General features: G+C 38.5%; 1 protein-coding gene across 1 annotated transcript in view; it reads right to left on the minus strand.

Annotated features, from left to right (window-relative positions):
- LOC306874508 (signal-induced proliferation-associated protein 1-like) overlaps positions 1 to 18,237 on the minus strand; it is a 57,505-nt gene that overhangs the window by 22,131 nt on the left and 17,137 nt on the right. The window contains exons 2-8 of the mRNA XM_079424618.1: positions 12,558 to 14,189; positions 7,127 to 7,251; positions 6,276 to 6,464; positions 3,390 to 3,564; positions 2,653 to 2,756; positions 1,197 to 1,354; positions 503 to 1,106 (exon numbers count right to left, since the gene is read on the minus strand). Coding sequence (XP_079280744.1) covers positions 503 to 1,106; positions 1,197 to 1,354; positions 2,653 to 2,756; positions 3,390 to 3,564; positions 6,276 to 6,464; positions 7,127 to 7,251; positions 12,558 to 13,680 — 2,478 coding nt within the window. The 5' untranslated portion in view covers positions 13,681 to 14,189. The remainder of the gene's footprint in view (positions 1 to 502; positions 1,107 to 1,196; positions 1,355 to 2,652; positions 2,757 to 3,389; positions 3,565 to 6,275; positions 6,465 to 7,126; positions 7,252 to 12,557; positions 14,190 to 18,237) is intronic.

The following is an 18,237-nucleotide window of genomic DNA, read 5'->3' on the forward strand; positions in this document are numbered from 1 at the left end:
GAATGTAGGTAAGTTTCATAAAAAAAAACTACATTTTGAGCAAAAAGCTGAGAAAATCGCATTTTTCTCAAATACTACATCTGGATCCTTAGTAATATTATCAAAGCAAAGATGCAGTAGATGGCTTCCATCATCACTCCCAAAGCTTGCACAGGCCTTTACCACTTCCTGGATTGACATTTCACTCTGTAACATTAGGCATCTTTCATTTATATGCGGTAAGTGCTGATGAGCGCATTATTTTTCATATGCATATGCATACATATGCATCGCTCGTTTCTGCCTCTTCCTGGTCTGTGTTTTTGATCGGCACTTTCTAGACTCATTCAGAAGATGGGTAATAGTGCCCCCTAGCAGTGAAAGCACAGAAACCCGGAAAATTCTGTGTTTGGCGGGGAAAGAGTTCAACATGAAATTTGAAGTAGAAAGACTGAAATAGTAGTTTCTTGTAAAACATACTCCAATATTCTTTGTTTTATTCATATATTACACTAAATCTCACCTCCAGTCTCTGGACAACCTCCTTAATATCCTCAATCTGGTTTTCTGATGTCGTCACAGTCACTGCCTCGCCTCTCTCATAGAAGATATCTAGCGAAGGGCCACCCTGAGCTCCAGGCTCGGTCACAGCCTTCCAGCCAATCACATCGCGGCAGCTGCAGTTGAATACGACGGTTCGCGTGGATCGCTCTATGAGCACGACTGACTCCGCTGACACGCTGAGCAGACAGGACAGGTTCAGACCGTTGCTCTCACCGCCCTGAACGACGGTGACAGCCCACACTAAAGCGCCGGCACTGTGAAGCTCTGCACCTTTAGCTCCCTTTAGCTTCTCCTTGCGCTTCCCGCCCAGCGACAGCAGGGGGAATTTGGTGGAAGAATCAATGGGCGTTGTGGTGACATAATTTTCCGCCAGGTCTTTTAGGTACTCTTGCCGCGTACGTGTGGCCATAGAGCGAAATTTCTCAGATTTCTCTGCCGCGTTCTCTGCATTAATGGCTTTGGCGAGGAGAAAGTCACGGAAGGCAGGAGAACGTGGGAAGCGTGCACCTTTAGGGAAGAGAGGACCAAAGAGAGGGATGTCCTTGGAACGAGTTACTGCAACCCTGAGAAAGGAGGAGATAAAGACATGTTTCATTTTATTTGTAACATTTTATGTTTTCTTTTTCTTCAGTGCTTTTTGTCTGCTGTCTTACCTGTAATAGGTGTTTTCGGTGCAGGGCTCGTGTACTTGGACAATGATGAACACATGCTGAAAGTGAGAACGGATGGTTTTGGGAGTGAAAGGTAAAGCACCTGGCTCCTGGAAGACTATTGTGATGATATCATTCCCTATGTGCCTCTTCCTCAGCAACTAGAAGATAAATAGCGAAAAAGACAGAGAAACTTTTAATTCTAAATGCAGTGACTCAAATGAAAAGTGCAGTATACTAAAGTCATCAGACCCTTGTGAAAAATAAGTTTGCTTAATTCTACTGAATTTGCATTTGTAGTGTATTTCAAATCTAAAAAGTATATATATATTTAAAAAAAAATTGTACTTGAAGATAATATTAAGGCTAAGTGTAAATAGCAATAGATGTTATTTTCTCTAAGTGCAAATAGCATATTTTCTTAGCGATAGATACTATTTACACTAAGTGCAAATAACAATGGATTCTATTTACACTATGTTAGAATAGCAAGATTTTCCGCTATAACTACTTATTGCAAATAGTGGCAATTATCTGCACCTCAGTATTGTAGTACATTATAAAAAAGTACGCAATAATAACGTATTGAGTGTAAATTATAGTTTTAATACAAATTATTTAATGGATGCCACCTTATTGGGACAATAAAGCCCTCCTTACACCTACCCAATACTTTTATTTTCAACTTTTTGATTATTTCCCTCATTTTTATTGAAAGTAAATGCCTTTCCGATGCGATATGAGATTTGAAAAGGGAGAAAGAATTTGGGGGCAAAAAAAGGGCTCGAACTTGGGTCAATCGTGTCAAAAAGCATGTGTCTTACAACCTGCGCCACTGACACCGATGATCTATTAGCATGTTTTTTTAGTGTTGACTAACTCAATCACACGTTAGTGGGCGGAATTAGTGTAAATAGCCTTTGCCAACAAGGCGGGCTATTTGCACTTAGTGTAAATAGACACTCCGTAATAAGCATGAAATAAAATGCCACTTAAGTGACTTAAAAATGGACTGTTTCTTAGCACAATTAAGTACACTTTTAAAAAGCATTTTTAATAATGTCAATTTAAATCATTATGTTTTAACAATATTCATGCTTTAAAGAAATACACTTACTTTGATGTGTTCACTAACATACTAAAGTACATGCAAAGTACTATATTATAATTTTAACTGTACCGTGTTGTTCCATATTACAATCAGTATTACAATTATTAAATGTATTCAAAGACAATAGAAATATGAAATTACATATAAAATGTACTTAAGTCCTACTTAAGCGAGTAAAAAAAAAAAAATCACTCTAAAGTTCAGCAATTGCATTTAATATAAATTTATTATATTGATTTGCACATGCATATCCTGATACTTATCCTGTGCTGTGAGTAATGTTTTTTTATTTCCTTTCCAGGGATATACTGTGGTGCTGAGTTTCAACGGGACATTCTAGGGGATTACCTGTTGTGTATTGTTGGGTGTGTATGGAAGCATGGTGGAGACATGGAACATAATCTCGTAATCCTGGTAGCGAGTATACAGTGAGTGTGTACCGGTGGAGTCAGCTGCAATTAAATTAAAAAACAAAAAAACATTAAAAACAGTAATATTGTGAAATATTATTACGATTTAAAATAACTGTTTTCTATTTGAATATAGTAAAATGTAATTTATTCTTGTTATGCAAAGCTTCATTTTCAGCATCATTAATCCAGTCTTCAGTATCGCATGATCCTTCAGAAATCATTCTAATATACTGATTTGCTGCTCAAATCAACGTAAAGACTGATTATCAATGTTGCACTGCAGTTATTCTGCTTCATATTTTTGTGAAAACTGTGATATATTTTTTCAGAATTATTTAATGAATAGAATGCTCAAAAGAACAGCATTTCTTATAAACAGAATTTTTGTAACACTGTAAAATCTTTACTGTCAATTTCAATCGATTTAATACATTCTTGCTGAAAAGAAAGTATCAATTTCTTTAAAAAACTAAATATTACTGATCCCAGATTTTGAACAGTTTATGTGCAAACACCTAAATGTGAATTTACATTTATCTTTTTGTGGAACAACTATAAAAAATAAAAATAAATATCGCAATTACATTCTACTTATATACAACACATGCAATAACACCAATACTATTTTACTATAGTGCAGTTATATGAAGATTGACTGCATGTTGGTCTCACTTTTGGTGTCTAGTTGAGCTCTGTATTTCTCCCAGCCCTTGAGTCGCACTCGCTCTCCAAGAAGGTCCAGAAACTCATCAAAAACTGGCCCGGCGCTCTCATTGTTATACATGTCCTCTTCAGTACTCTGTCCTGCTCTGCAGTACATAATGCCCACCTTATGCTGGAAATTCAACTTCACACATATAAAACACACATTAACAATGATGAAATTACAGCTACTTCTCCAACCTGATTTTTACACACACAACATCATTCTTCCTCATTTTGTAATTAAGATAGTTTCACATTACATGCTCATGTGTAAGTGGAGCAAAAGCATAACCACAAAAACAGGCTTATATATACAGTCAGGTCCATATATTTGGACACAGGCAAAATTTTTATTATTTTAGCTGCTGACCAAAATACATATAAGTTACAGTTATATAATGAATATCGGCTTAAAGTGCACACTCTGATCTTTAATTTGAGTGTTTCTCATCACAATTGGAGGAACGGTTAAGGAATTACAGCTCTTTAATATGTACCGCCCCCCTTTTTCAAGGGACCATAAGTAATTGGACAGTTGACTCAAAATGTTGTCCTCTCTCCTGGCACTAATTACCATGTCCACAGTCTTCGCTCCATTCATTGACAATGTAAATTCCTGTCCCCATTCCAGTACAGAATCCAAGGCCTTCTGAGTGAGTCCAGGTAAAGATCCCATTAGAAACTCTGTGATTGTTAGATCGTCAGCATATTTCACTGGCAGATATGAATCCAGGCTATTTATGCATATGACAAAACGCAAAGGGGATAAAAGTCCCCCTTGAGGAACACCAGCTGGAACTGGAAAGGAGTTAGACACACAGGAGCCCCACTTCACCCTCTGCTCTCTGTTACTCAGATACCTCCTTACAATAAGCCAAAGGGGTCGTCTGACATGCAAGCCAGCTAAGGAACGTAGCAGTCGACTATGTTCAATTGTGTCAAAAGCTTGAGTGAAGTCAACAAAAACAGCATGTATATCCATTTTGGGAGAGCTGTTAAGTGCTTCATGCCAGTGCTGCAGAATTTGAATCAGGGCAGTGTCAGTTGATCTGTTCCTCATAAAGCCTTGTTGTGATGGTTCGATCTTAATAACTGTATCCTCCAGAATGGCATCTCTGAGGATTCCTTCAAACACTTTCCAACACAGCTGAGTAGTGAGATCTGGCAATAATCTGCTGGAAAACTAGGCTTTGCTTTTTTAGGAATGGCTTTGACTATAGCCTCCTTCCATTGTTTTGGAAAGATGTTATGCTGGATACATGTATTGAAGATGTCACATAACACTCTTTAGCACCAGGGAGGAACGCAGTCGGGACCAGCAGCCTTGGCTGCATTCACTTTACGGAGTCTAGTCTTAACTTGTCCAATACTCAGAGGAGGTATACTACAATTTGACAACTTGCAGGTGACTTCTTCCTAAGACAAAGAAATGTGGCTCGCATAATTCCACACAGAAGCAAAGTGCTTAGCCAGAGCGTAACACTCACGTTGCATGATGTTTTGATCCTGAGACACCATGTGACTCTTATCTCCTTCCATCCCCATTCAATTCTTCACTGACTTAAACCATTGTTTTGGCTTGGTGCATCGCAGTTCCTCCACCTCATGTTGGTAATATTGTTTATTTGCGTTCTTATGCAAGGCTCTGGTGTCTGATACATGGAGGAAATATTGCTAAATATAGTCTAGTTGACTAGCCTTTCTTGTTGCACCAGCCACGATTTGTTTCAGACCATGCTGCAGATGGTTTCAGACTTGTACTTATTTGTATCACCAAGTATGACAATTGCAGCCTTCTGGTAGTTACATTCAATATATCTGAGACAACTATCCAAATACTGTGAGATTAGTAAATCAGGTTGGGCTGTTGCAGAAGAGCGTGGTGGAAAATATAGCACAGCAGCAATAATACAACTTAACCCTCGAGGAAGACGACTGGGACGTAACCAGACCCACAAAGCTTCATGCTCTTCCTCTTCTAGATGAGTCAGTCAGATTTGTTTGATGGTGTTACAAACCTACAAGGCAACTCTTCCTCCCCAGCATTCTTTGCGATCCCGCCGATGTATTGTATATCCAGGAAAAGTTACAACTGAATCTGGGATACCATCATTTAGCCAAGTCTCTGAAACAGCGACAACTGCTGAGTTATTATTCAGTGCTACACTGTGCAGCTCATCACATTTTTGGCGTAAAGAACGCACATTAGAAAAGAGAAAACCAGGCATAGATGGTATTGACTTGTGTTGGTTTATCTTGATATGAATTAAGTTCTTCGATTGGTAGCAACAGTCAGATAAAAATTGTCTTTGCCCAGTTGGAAGTCTTTTAATATCCACAGCAGTTTCACAAGAAGTAGGGTGATTTCCAACAATTGTACATATTGAACGAATATCATTTCTCCCAGGTTTCTTACCCCTTGGATGAGATCTGAGTCGAAGAATCCCATTTAACTGCCGTATGTTCTTAACTTCAGGAGCCAAAGGAGATGCACATCTCCTCAGACTTCTTAAGAAATGCAAATCACTTAAATGTCCAGGTTGTGCCATTGTAAGGGGAAGAGGGAAACAATTACTTGAAGATGGTTTCCTCAATAGTTTCCTATCATCCACCAAGCTGTAGAAGAGTAGGCCGCATACCAGAATCCATCCAAAATCTCCCAGAAATAAATCCATCAGCATGTCCAAACTCCCAATATAGCAATATAATCATAAAAATAAATGATCTATACATGCATTTCCAAACTATATTAAGTTAAAACTGATTAAAAAGCTAACGCCAAACAGCTCAACATTCATGTGGCTGCCCTTAAAAGCGCCACCTACCTAATATACCTAATATAACAGCTCTTACCCCCTGCTCGTCCAGTTTGAGGAGCGTGTCTCTGACTTTAGGGGACGTGGAGGCCAGTCTGAGGCAATGTAGGTTGAGATCAGGCAAAATAAACTCCAGCAGTCTCTTGGGCGAAAGGCCGCGTGGCGTGGTGTGGCGTGCTGCAGAGGGAACAGACTCCTCCAGGATCGAACCTCTCAGGGTCTTCAGCTGCAGAAAAACAGCAGGGACCAAATAATTAATGAGTGCAAAAACACATAAGGACTTAAAGGAGTCATATCATATATATTTCTTATATTTATTTTTCCCCCTGAGGTCGATAATGTAATTTGAATCTTATGAATTTACAGAATTGCATCGTACTTTTTGACCAAATAAAGCAACTGCACCAAATGTGTGCATGTAATTACTTATTTATTTACTTTTTTTTTTGAGTTTGGGCTTCTGAATAAAATGTAGGTGTTTTTTTTACTCCTCTTTCAGCTTCATATTCTCTTATACTATCTGAGCCATAAAAGCCTGATTTATTAAATATAATACTCAACGAAAACACATATGCAAACTTTTTTAAATATTTTGTTTAGCAATGAAAATGCATTCATAAATATATTAATGTAACGAATAATGATTAATAATATAATGTTCAAATTTTGATTTAAAAAAAAGATAAAGAAAATGAAAGGAGACTTTTGTGCAAAAACATTCTAGTGATCATCTCATTCATTTCAATCCAAATCAAAAGCAGGGAGATGGTGGAAAATTGCCTAATTTCTAAGCATTAAAAGCATTATAAATGGACCTCAAAGAAAAAATTAATTCCTTAATCCCAAAATCTTTAATGACATCTGTGTGTGAGAGAGTCTTGTATTTACTTCAGTGGTCCTGAAAATGATTCTGTAGTTGTACTGGGACCCACTTGATCCCTCTTTTTCCTCCCTGCGGAAACTGACAGCTACCGGCCCCAAACGATCATCCATGCCAAAGAAATTCTGATGGTCTGGAATAAAAGAGGGAAATTAAGATTTTAACAATTCATACAAAATAATATAAATTTAAAAAATGTGAATACAACAGAAACAAACACCAGAATACTGAACAGTAGAAAAAGAGGAACTGTGCCTGCGTAACCTTTAACGGCTCACTACTGAGATGAACAAGCATTACGGCTAAACTATTGTACAAACCGAATGACAGTGTCAAGAGTCCGGGTCAATTGTGTTCTACCTGTTTTATGAGCTTAAGTGTTTTTTTCTCAACATATGCAACTCATATGCAACATATGCTAATTATTATTGTGACAAATTATTGTGACAACCACAGGTGTATTACAAAATCAAGTCTAATATATTCCCTCCTTTTAGATTTCATATGCAACTATTATTGCCAAAGTAAAATTATACATTTGAGTAATTATGATGATGTGTAATTTAAAAAGAATGCAATTTTTTAAATTATTTTAAATAAAAAGACTGTAATTTTGCACATTACATCCTTGGCAATCCTACCCTAGCATTCCAAAAATCAGAAATCTGATTGTACTGTACTTTGAAGTGCAGAATGTGTCATCAAAAATGTTGATCTGCACTCTCCGCACCCCTAGTTTGAGAACCACTGCAGTAATGCATACATTATCTAAAAAATATACTTTTTAATTATAATAAAATACAATTACACATCATAAATAAAAAGCCAAGATAAGAGGACGATAAGTGCCCCTCGTCACTTCTAACTAAAAGCACTGCTTGCTTATCTGGACAGACAGTCTTCCTGACAACCGCTGACACAAAAGTCTATCGTTTTAACTTCAAAAATATCTCAATTTGTTTATTCTGTTGAGCAAGTTTAAAACTAAATGTTAGGGACTGACAGTCTTTTTCTGAACATCTCACAGTACTGAATGTGAATGGTGACTGTTGTGCCATCTGTTGTACTGTTGTGGGTGAATTTGCATTTTGTTAAGCCCAACACATATTTTGTGTTAACAGGCCATTTAAATGCCATTCACTAAACCTTTTCTGCACCACATTTGATGCAAATGGGCTTTTTCAATCAAAAATTTGGTCTTAGAAGACTGCTGATAATATAGAACAACAAGATATACAAAACAGGAGTCGGTTTAACAAAGGCAATAAAAGACAGAAAAAATTTGCAACTATTGCACCTTTATGGTTCCAACAGCTATTCACAGGGGCTTAAAGGGACAACTTTGTACCTTTTCTACCATTAAAAGGCACACCTTAGAGTGGTAATACAGTATGTAGAAGTACCCCTTAAGGTACTTTATGATACTCTTTCCACAATGGTGGCGCGCTGCTGCAGTTGGGATAAGGAGTAATAACAATAAAGTTGTTATTTTTGTTTTCTTTGCACACAAAAAGTATTCTCGTAGCTTCGTAACATTACAGTTGAACCCCTGATGTCACATGGACTATTTTACCGATCTCCTTGCTACGTTTCTGGACCTTGATCATGTAAGGACCCTTGCTGTCTATGCAGGGTCAGAAAGCACTCGGATTTTTATCAAAAATTTCTTAATTTGTGCACCGAAGATGAACGAAGGTTTGGAACGGCATGAGGGTGTCTAATTAATGAAAGAATTTAAATTTTTCGGTGAACTAACCCTTTAAAATAATATGGTAAGACACACCAGTTTGCAATATCAAGCAGCAAAACGAGCTGTTTTGTACAGCTAAAAATAGCTGGACGCAGATGAGACCGGAAGCTAGACCCATAGTATTTACAAATGAAAAAAAAACTGTATTTCAGTACTTTCTCTCACAATTATATCGTTGGGTAACTATACTGTATAAAAATTGCGGTCATCAGAGAGCCACTATTAATATGCAGGTCATTGAAACTGCTTTTGAATGCGCGTTTGTGTTTTACTTTCACTTTCGAGATTCGCAATGACACTTACTCTGTTTATACTACGGAGCGGCAGTACTTAGCACACATTTTACAAGATTAGATGTTTGTCAGTGGTACACAGGATCTAAAAATCTTCGCCATCATCTTCAGTCATCTCTCCTTACTCTCTTTATGTGGTAAGTGAAATTTTATGTACTGTAATGCAGGGGTTTTCAACCTGTGGGGGGCGCCAGCACCTGTCAAGGGGGGCGCGAGCATCAATTAATTCAGAGACATTGCCTTGAAGATTTATAAATACGAGCTTTCAAATCTTCAGCCATCCGCTAGGGGGCAATCTGACTCCCGCTGTTAGGCGACAGTGAGAATGGTGTAAAATGATTTACGGTTAGTCATGTCAGAAATCCAACCACGGATTGGCATGTTGTTATCTCAGAAACAGGCTCAGCCATCACACTGAATCAGGTAAGCTGGTTATATGTTTATGTCTCTTAATGCTACGCACTGGTATCGCAGCAAACAATATGTGAATGATGTTCGCACACTTTGGGCTCGCGCGGTGGTGGTGGGGGGGGTTTGGGGGGGGTGTTGAAGGGGGCGCGAGTGAAATTAGACAAACTTGGGGGGGCGCATGTCCTAAAAGGTTGAAAACCCCTGCTGTAATGTAACAGGCTACCGCTAGGAAGCGGATAACCATGTCCCTTTAGTGGTTCCGTAGAATGCGTAAAGGGGCGGTCACACTGCACTTTTCATTCCAATGACTTCCGTTCATACGTATGCGAATGCGTCAGACTGGAAACGCAAGCCTGTGCAAAAACGTTTTGCATTTCGCTGCATTTCAAAGTTTAATCTTGGCGAACTCTGACCTGCGAATTTGCATTACGTGTGACCAACAGCAGATCGATACATCACAGCATGACCTCGTAGCTTAATTAAAAGAACGTAAAATTAAAACTGCAGCGCTGCAGGAAAGTGTCGTAGATTGTATGTTTTTACATTTTAGATGTATTATTATTTGTTATGTATTGAATTTTAGTTTTTAAAAAGACGCTGCAGAGCATTACATCCTTTTTTACACATACGCTAGCATATGCGCACAGTTCTACACCATTTACCCAAAGGCAGGTGATCTACACATGCGCTCTAGAAAGCTTCATGTTTGTGTCTGCACAATTATTTCTCCAGAAGATATGAAGTTTTTGTACTCTTTTAAACTAAAGTTCCTGCTATTTCATAACATTCTCACATAAGCGCTCGTTAATGCCACCGTCTGTTGTTGTTGCAACAGTTTATTTTGTTGTGCATCCATCTCTTAAGTTTAATTTTCTACTGTGAAACAACGGCCGGACCAGTGTTGCCACCTTATGGAACAACTGATTATTGCAAAACCAAGTCAATGCGCATGTGTGACCTGCTTGTACAAAGAACACAGTTACAAAAATCGGATGGTGCTTACGGTACAGTACACGCATACTATTTTGATGATGAAATCTGTATCACGTACATTGTATGCAGACTCTCGTGTAACTAAAACAGATACATTTTTTATGTTTTGGCCATTCATTTACACGACAACTGCGTTTTTGAGGCCTGAAAACAAACATTTGAAAATGGCTTTCAAAGTGCAAGTTTTTTAAAATTATATAATCTCTGTGTAAACTATGAAAACGCAAATTCGTGAAAACGGTGATGTCATGTGCATACATATTACATGTTCAGTCTATAGGAATATGTATGTGCGGCGATACCTAGTGTTTCTTTACAAGGTGACATTGCCAACTACTGGCCTGGCATGTATTTTACTGCGTATTCAGTTGTTTTCGCGGATCTTCCTCATTTAACACATTTGAATCAGATCAGCAGCTCATTAGTAGAGACATCCATGAACTGAACTGAATGTGTCAGACAAGCGAGACATACAAAATGTGAGGAGCAGTGGGTCCTGAGAACCAGAGTTGAGAACCACAATGTGCCTATGAGTACCTAAGAGCAGTAATACTTTATGTAGTAGTACACCTTAAGGCATGCATGCCCAATCATATTCCTGGAGATCTACCTGCCTGCAGAGTTCAGTTCCAACCCTGCTCCAGCTGGTTTAGGTGTGTTTGATCAGGGTTGGAGCTGAACTTTGCAGGAAGGTAGATTTCCAGAAACAGGACTGGCACCCCAGCCTTAAGGTACTACTATGAACCTTTTAGGGGTAAATAAGGTGGAAAGGTGTCCCTCAAAGCACCCAGTGACAAGCTGTTGTGCCCCAAAAAGTATGATTTGTTTTTATCTTTTTGAAAAGTATGATCTTTTTCTGAGAGTAAAGTAGACTAAGTAATGAAAATAAGTAGGGCTGCCCCCTAATAGTCGACTAACAGTTAGTAGTCGAGAAGAGGCTTAGTTGATCAAAATTGTATTAGTCGCAGGGGAAAAAAAATCAAAGAAAGTGACAAAGTCACATAGTCCATGACTGACAGATTATTAACAGCTGGTCTGTGTGGATATTACAGTACATTGGTCAGGACATGCAAACGTTTGTTTCGTTCATCGACCTCAAATGTGGCTTATCATCTGAAACAAGTAATTAAAGCATAATTACATGGCCGCTAGCTTTAACGTTAACCTAGAAAAATGTGCACTATTGAAGTGTTTGTGCGGAGTGTGGAAGCTGAACATTAGTGCGTTCACTGCATGACAGTTAACTTGGAGGAGCCGGTGCAATCATTTGTATTTAACTTAAAATAGTAATTTTTGCTCAAACAGATAAGAGTAATACATCTTTTGAATCTGTAAAAGGTCCCCTTTAAATTGTGTGCACTCACAATAACAACAAAACATTGTGCTTTTGTAAAATAATGAAAGCAAATAGGATGTTCTTTCTGCCGTCTAGGTCTCTGTAAACTTTAGTAAAAAATTTTAACAAACAAATAAATAAATAAATACAATTAAACAAAACTTCATGCTTGCCTCTCAGACATGAAAAATTCATCTACAGAAAGCGAAATTTCTACTTTGAAATGAACCAATTCAAATGGAAAACAATATTTTCAGATTATGTAATCCATATGAAACGTGAACATCCATTGTGGAGATGACGAGTCAGTGTCGTCGACTTCATCACTTCATCACTGGTTTATCAATGAATTATTATAATGTTAAGGCAGTCTTCTTGCTGTTTTTTCCCTGAAGCATTCATAATCATTACTCCTGCGGTGCGCTGCGGCAAGATTTATATGCGCTTGAGCACTTATAGGCTATAGGCAATTAAAGGCACATCATTATGAATTATATGGTTTATTAATATAAACGTGCGATTAGTTGACTAATCACTTCAAATTAACAACTAGTTGTCAATCAGAAAATCTTTAGTTGAGGGCAGCCCTAAAAATAAAGTATGTGATATGTTTCTTAAAAAAGTGCAAACATGCTTCACCACACTCACACCCTCACCTTTCATGTAAAAGTACTTGTGATAGTACCGAGCCCCTAGGTCTGCATGCTCTATAAAGTAGTTACTTTTCCCCTGTGCCTGGATGTGGCTTTCCCTGGGCTCCTCTAACACGGACACAGCATTGTTGGGACTTTGAAGACTCCTCCACCTGCGCCAGCCGGCCCGCGGCAGGCCGAGCCCCACGCTCTCCTCGCCACCCATCTCATTCCGAAAGTGAGGACAGCTGAGCAGGAGATCATTATCGTTCCCATCTCCTTCGTCCAGCAAGGACTGCTCTACATCTTCCAAGCCAGTCCCACTTCCCGAGCCGCCCCCGCCCTGAGAAACCGAGGAAGGTGTGGATTGCGAAAGCGGACGGAGCTGAGAGGCAGCTGACGCTCCGGACGTGATGTTCTTCTTGCGCCCGATGCTATCCCGATTGGTTGCAGCCTCCGACAGGTCAAAGAGGATGCTCTGTACATCATAGTGTGCAAAATTGCGCACCCAAGCACCACCTGGGACTTGGTCACAGGAAAACTGAGGGGCCTGCGGAGGGGACGGTTTGGCCTTCTTCCCGAGCCCCTCTGGTTTGGGGGGCTTGACCGGTTTTGACGTGTCTACTGCTGGGGCACAATTTCCTTGATACACGCCGTCCACCTCAGGAGATGCCTCTTGCAGACCCAGCAGAAGAAACGGATCTCTGAAGCGCAAGGCATTGGGACTGAGAACACCTTGCTCTTCCGAACTGGGATCTACAGTCTGGGTTTGTCTTTCAAGTGAGGACAGGCTACCGTACTCTCGGTGGAGGTACTCGCCCTGCCCAGCGGTCCCAGATTTGTCCCCCACTACTCGGAGCAACTTCCTTCCGACTTGCCCTGCTGAATCCATATCTCCAAGGGTGACGTCACTGTTGCTGCGCTGCATTATGTGTCCACGGCCTACTGTCCTCAGATTCAGCGCAGCTGCGCTGGGTGTGACGCTCTCGCTGTTTGTTCCCTCTCCCTCTCTCCTAGGGGGCCATTCTGCCACGACTCGTGTGCGCATGCTACCACCATCCTGCTTGGGGTCAAAGTTCACTCTTGCTAGGGTCGGGCGTGGGCTCTGCCTGCGCAACTTGCGAATGAAGAGATCGTCTGACTGCATGATTTGAAGTTGTGGGAAGCTCTGGCTTTTCAGTTGCCCTTGCCCCTTTTCTTATGCCTCCGCACCAATTTACTGCATCTGTGTGAATAACTCAGGAGTTTTTGGGGAACTCAAGTGACTGGCACAAATGTTTCTTGTTCTAGCCATGAACACTGAAATTCTCCAGCACTGCCAGCCAAACTCCGTTCGATAGGTTCCTCATTCACTAAAATATTCAGAAGGGCTGAGCGCAACCGTCTGCCTTGGAATAAAATAACAGCCGTGTAGGCTCCAGAGATGATTTCAATCTCTCGGTAAACATCTTAAGTTCTGACATACAGGATTACTTTCATCATAATTGTTATAGGATGCATCCAGCAGGATGACTATGACTGTATGTGGACTGACTGAAATTGGATTCCCAGTCTGGTTTATTCTGAGTCAGGTACGCCTCGTTGTGACTCGCTGTTCACGGCTGACCAGCAAGCTCTGCCCCCTTAGAGAACACGGCTGCATCCTCCACTGTATTCCTGAAACACAATGAAACAAGTTATTATTAGTTTGTACGTGATAATAGACATTGCATTTTTTTTTCATGACAGTACATTATATGCTGTTGTAAAATCTGCTTCACCACTTACTGTATTCTGCTGTACTCTGTATTGATCTGTGCGGCTATTAGTGGGAACGACCGCTTTAAGTTATTTATATGAGAGTGGTTTGTTGATTGACTTTAAACAATCACTTATTTCTTATATTAAAAGTGGTCTGACTTTCGTCATGTGGACAAGGTTTAACAATCTGACACTAAGTATAAAACTATAATCTACGTACTGTGAAACACGCTGAAGATGGAAATATGAGTAACCTCTTTTCCCAACTAATAAAGCACACAGAGTATGAGAGGCAAATATGCTGCACATTCAGTGATCCATTTAAGCATAAAGTAATAAGATCTTTACACACGTGTTTTGTGAAGTATTTTTGTGGTAATGGAAGATCATGCAGGAAACACGCATGAAAGATCAAATGCACTTAAAATTTGGTCAAAATAATCACCTTGGCGAGTATTGGCACAGATGGTAATGTTTTGGTAATGTGAAAAAAAACATGATATGTTAAATGAAAACCACGAACCTACGATATATCGATATTTATCACAATATTCATTTACCATTAAGGGGTCATGGACTGCATTTTTTATTTTATTTTACAATGTTCTCTGAAGTTCACTTAATGTTAGAGTGATTTTACATTAAAAAACATCATAATTTAGAATTAATAGGGTATTTTCTATCCTGTTTTTGAGCCTCTCTGCTGAACAGTCTGTCTTTATAGGCAGGGTGCATTTAAGACTCGCAACTTGTAAACGCCCACTGCTATGATTGGCTGACAGTTTTGCTGTTAAACATGGGCAATTTGGGTTAACAACCTATTAATACTCAATATATATCAAACAGTCTGGAACAGACAATGCAATAGTGGTAAAAACACCTTTACTCAAACTTATGTATTGCGCACATTACTACTGGATCCAACATAGACAGACTCAGCACTGCATTATCTTTTACTTTCAGTCTCTCTGAAAAGTCTGCATCATACTGTCTTGTTAAAAATCAATCTATAGTAAAGTAAACAAAACAAACAAACAGTGTTTCACTGACGAGATCTGGAGCTCTTTACTAATTTTATCCCGTGTTTACACCGGACGCGAGCTGCGCATTGCGACTATACACAACAGAACCAATTATAATCAGCAATTCTGTTTACACTGATTGCGGAAATTCAAAGACTATTTTTCCCACACCATGTCTTGTAATCTTGTAATGTCATCTGTATGGTTGTGTTGATCGAGTAATCCTGTGTTTGCATCTCTCTGGTAGTTCCTCAGCTCCTACTACAAGTGCGTATCAGTGGGCAGAGCTAAGCAGGCAGCGATGTAGAAGTAGGCGTTGATCATCTGCGGAGGCGGTGTTTAGCAAAACTATTAGGGTAAACGTACCTATTAAGCTCACCAAAATCTACATTGAGACATTTTTAGTGCATAAGATAATGGTTTCAGTACAAAACGTTATGTTAAAATAAAATATTAATCTCTCACACAAAAATATTTAATTTTATTTTAAATGACAAAAGCATCTCAATTAAGATATACATCATTATATTCAAAAAGTCAGGCTGTGCTTAATGGGTACATTTTTGTACCCTTTAAGCACACCCCTGTTCCCATTAAGCTCACATAATGTTTAATTAAAAATTCTAATGTTAAGGAAAAGTTGTAAAGAATAATTGTAAAAATATATATTTTTGAAGGTACAAAGTTAATCACACACACAAAAAAACACTAAAATCAAGCAACAAGGCATTCAAGTCGATCAGTTATATATTCATAATGAAGTGTCATTTAAGCACACTGCAACATCTAGACTGGTCCACGTAATTCATGGGGATGAACACGAAAACATTCGTTATGAAACCTCTATTTAAATGCATGTCAACTTATCTCTAGTCTCTTAAGGCTGGAATACACTACATGATTTCCCCCCCAATTTTCCACAGATTTACAGTCTGGAGACGTTGATGCTAGTTGCCAAAGATCAGAGCCAGTCTGTAGATTTGAGTCAACAGATTCCATAGAAAATCGATTAGCTTAACTTAAAGTGACAACCATCAGTTAATATTTAAAGTCTGTTTATGAAGCATTTACATGTTCAATGTGGAAGAGCTTAAAGAGAGCTCACTGAGCTTAATTGGAGCAGCAACAATTTATAATAAATTTCATGTAATATTTATTAAAATGACAGGATTTTGCTAAATAAATAGTCAGGGTTCCTCAAATCCTTCCCTGGAGGTTACATTTACATTTATGCATTTAGCAGATGCTTTTATCCAAAGCAACTTACATTGCATTCAAGTTACAGTTTTACATTTTATCAGCTCTTGCTTTCCCTGGGAATTGAACCAATGATCTTGGCGTTGCTAGCGCCACGCTCTACCATTTGAGCTATAGGAAAGCCAGATTGGAGGTCCAATCTGCTGCAGAGTTTAGCTCCAACCCTGATCAATCATAGTAGTGCACCCTTTAAGCTCACCTTAAAATCATATGAAACCTTTAAAAATGACAGCAGTGTAAAACCACAGACCAGCAATAAACTGTCAATTTATAATATTATGGATGCACAAGTACAAGCCAGTAATGCCTGTGAAGTAATATGTTAGCGTAGCACACAATTTTATCCAGCTTGTCAGCTAACTGTGTTCTGTAGCATCTGCGCTGTGTTGCTAAAACTATCTTCTGGATCTAATGTAATTATTTCCTACATCCAAGTTCCAGGTTATAATATGCAAAAGTCTGAACATTAATCTCTTAATTTTACAAAAAGTAGTGAAACTTACCCAAAATAAAGGCTTAAACATCTAAAAAACGCACATTTAAGGGTCTCCTATTTTGGTGGAAGTTTTTAGACAGCTTTCAAACGGCCTCCAGACAGAGTGAACACATGAAGACCCATATCTCAGCGTGCAATGATCTGATGGACTTCAAATTATAGGAGGTGTATAGTAACAAACATGTCAATTGATTGAAGTGTGCTTAATGGGTACGTTTACCCTATGTCATAAAGTGGCACATTCCAAAACGAGTCGTTTTCTGGGCTTGGTTTCAATAAAAGCTGTTTTTAAACTAACAAGAAAGTTTTCAGTTTTGAAATTCCAGGATGTTTTTGCAATACATTGACATGTTATATGTCAAAAGATCAAGGGAAATTAGATTTCTCAGTTCATGAGCCCTGTAATGAGGAAGGAAATGCTTTCCACCTATTTGCTAAACCTTGAAAATGAATATAAAAATAACTAGTTTGCTCACAATTAAACTGCATAGAATAACCTAACCTTTTAATTTAGTGCCCCATGAAATGTATTTTATTTTCCACTAAATTATTATTTTTCTTCTGAATTCTGTTTTATGGTTTTTAATTATGATCATTTTAAAATTAAAAATGATATCTAATGAAAATCTAATATTTAATTCACAACAAAACAATGCAAATATTTTTTGTCAAATAAGATGCTGTATTGCAGAAGTGTATAAATTAAAACATGGATTAAAAATGTCTTGATTTTAATGATATTCCTTAATAATAATAATAATAAGTATTATTATTACTATTACTATTACTATTAATAATACCTTGAGAAGTACATTTTTGTATACAATAGTAATATATTTCTATTCCAGCCACACTCCAGTCCAGTCTACTTCCATTTACTAAGTAAATTCTCACGAAACATGTTAACCTTCCCTAGGCAGTGATGGACCCTGCAGAGGTGACACAAGCATCGGCCTATAGCTCATTACAGAGTACAGCTCCCAAACACAGCTGGTCTTCTTACCACTCACCTAAAAGATTAAGATTTCTAGTGAACCGCCAAATTAAGATGTAACCAAACGTGCCCCGTTCCTAATTTACACACACTGACATTGATTTGAACTGCATATGCAGCCTCTTTTTAAACCAGGGACTGCTCATATTAAGAACAATGACAACGATAAAAAACACGTAAGAACTTCAATGTTAT

The sequence above is a fragment of the Barbus barbus genome (assembly GCF_936440315.1).
Source record: "Barbus barbus genome assembly, chromosome: 1".
Lineage (NCBI taxonomy): Eukaryota > Metazoa > Chordata > Actinopteri > Cypriniformes > Cyprinidae > Barbus > Barbus barbus.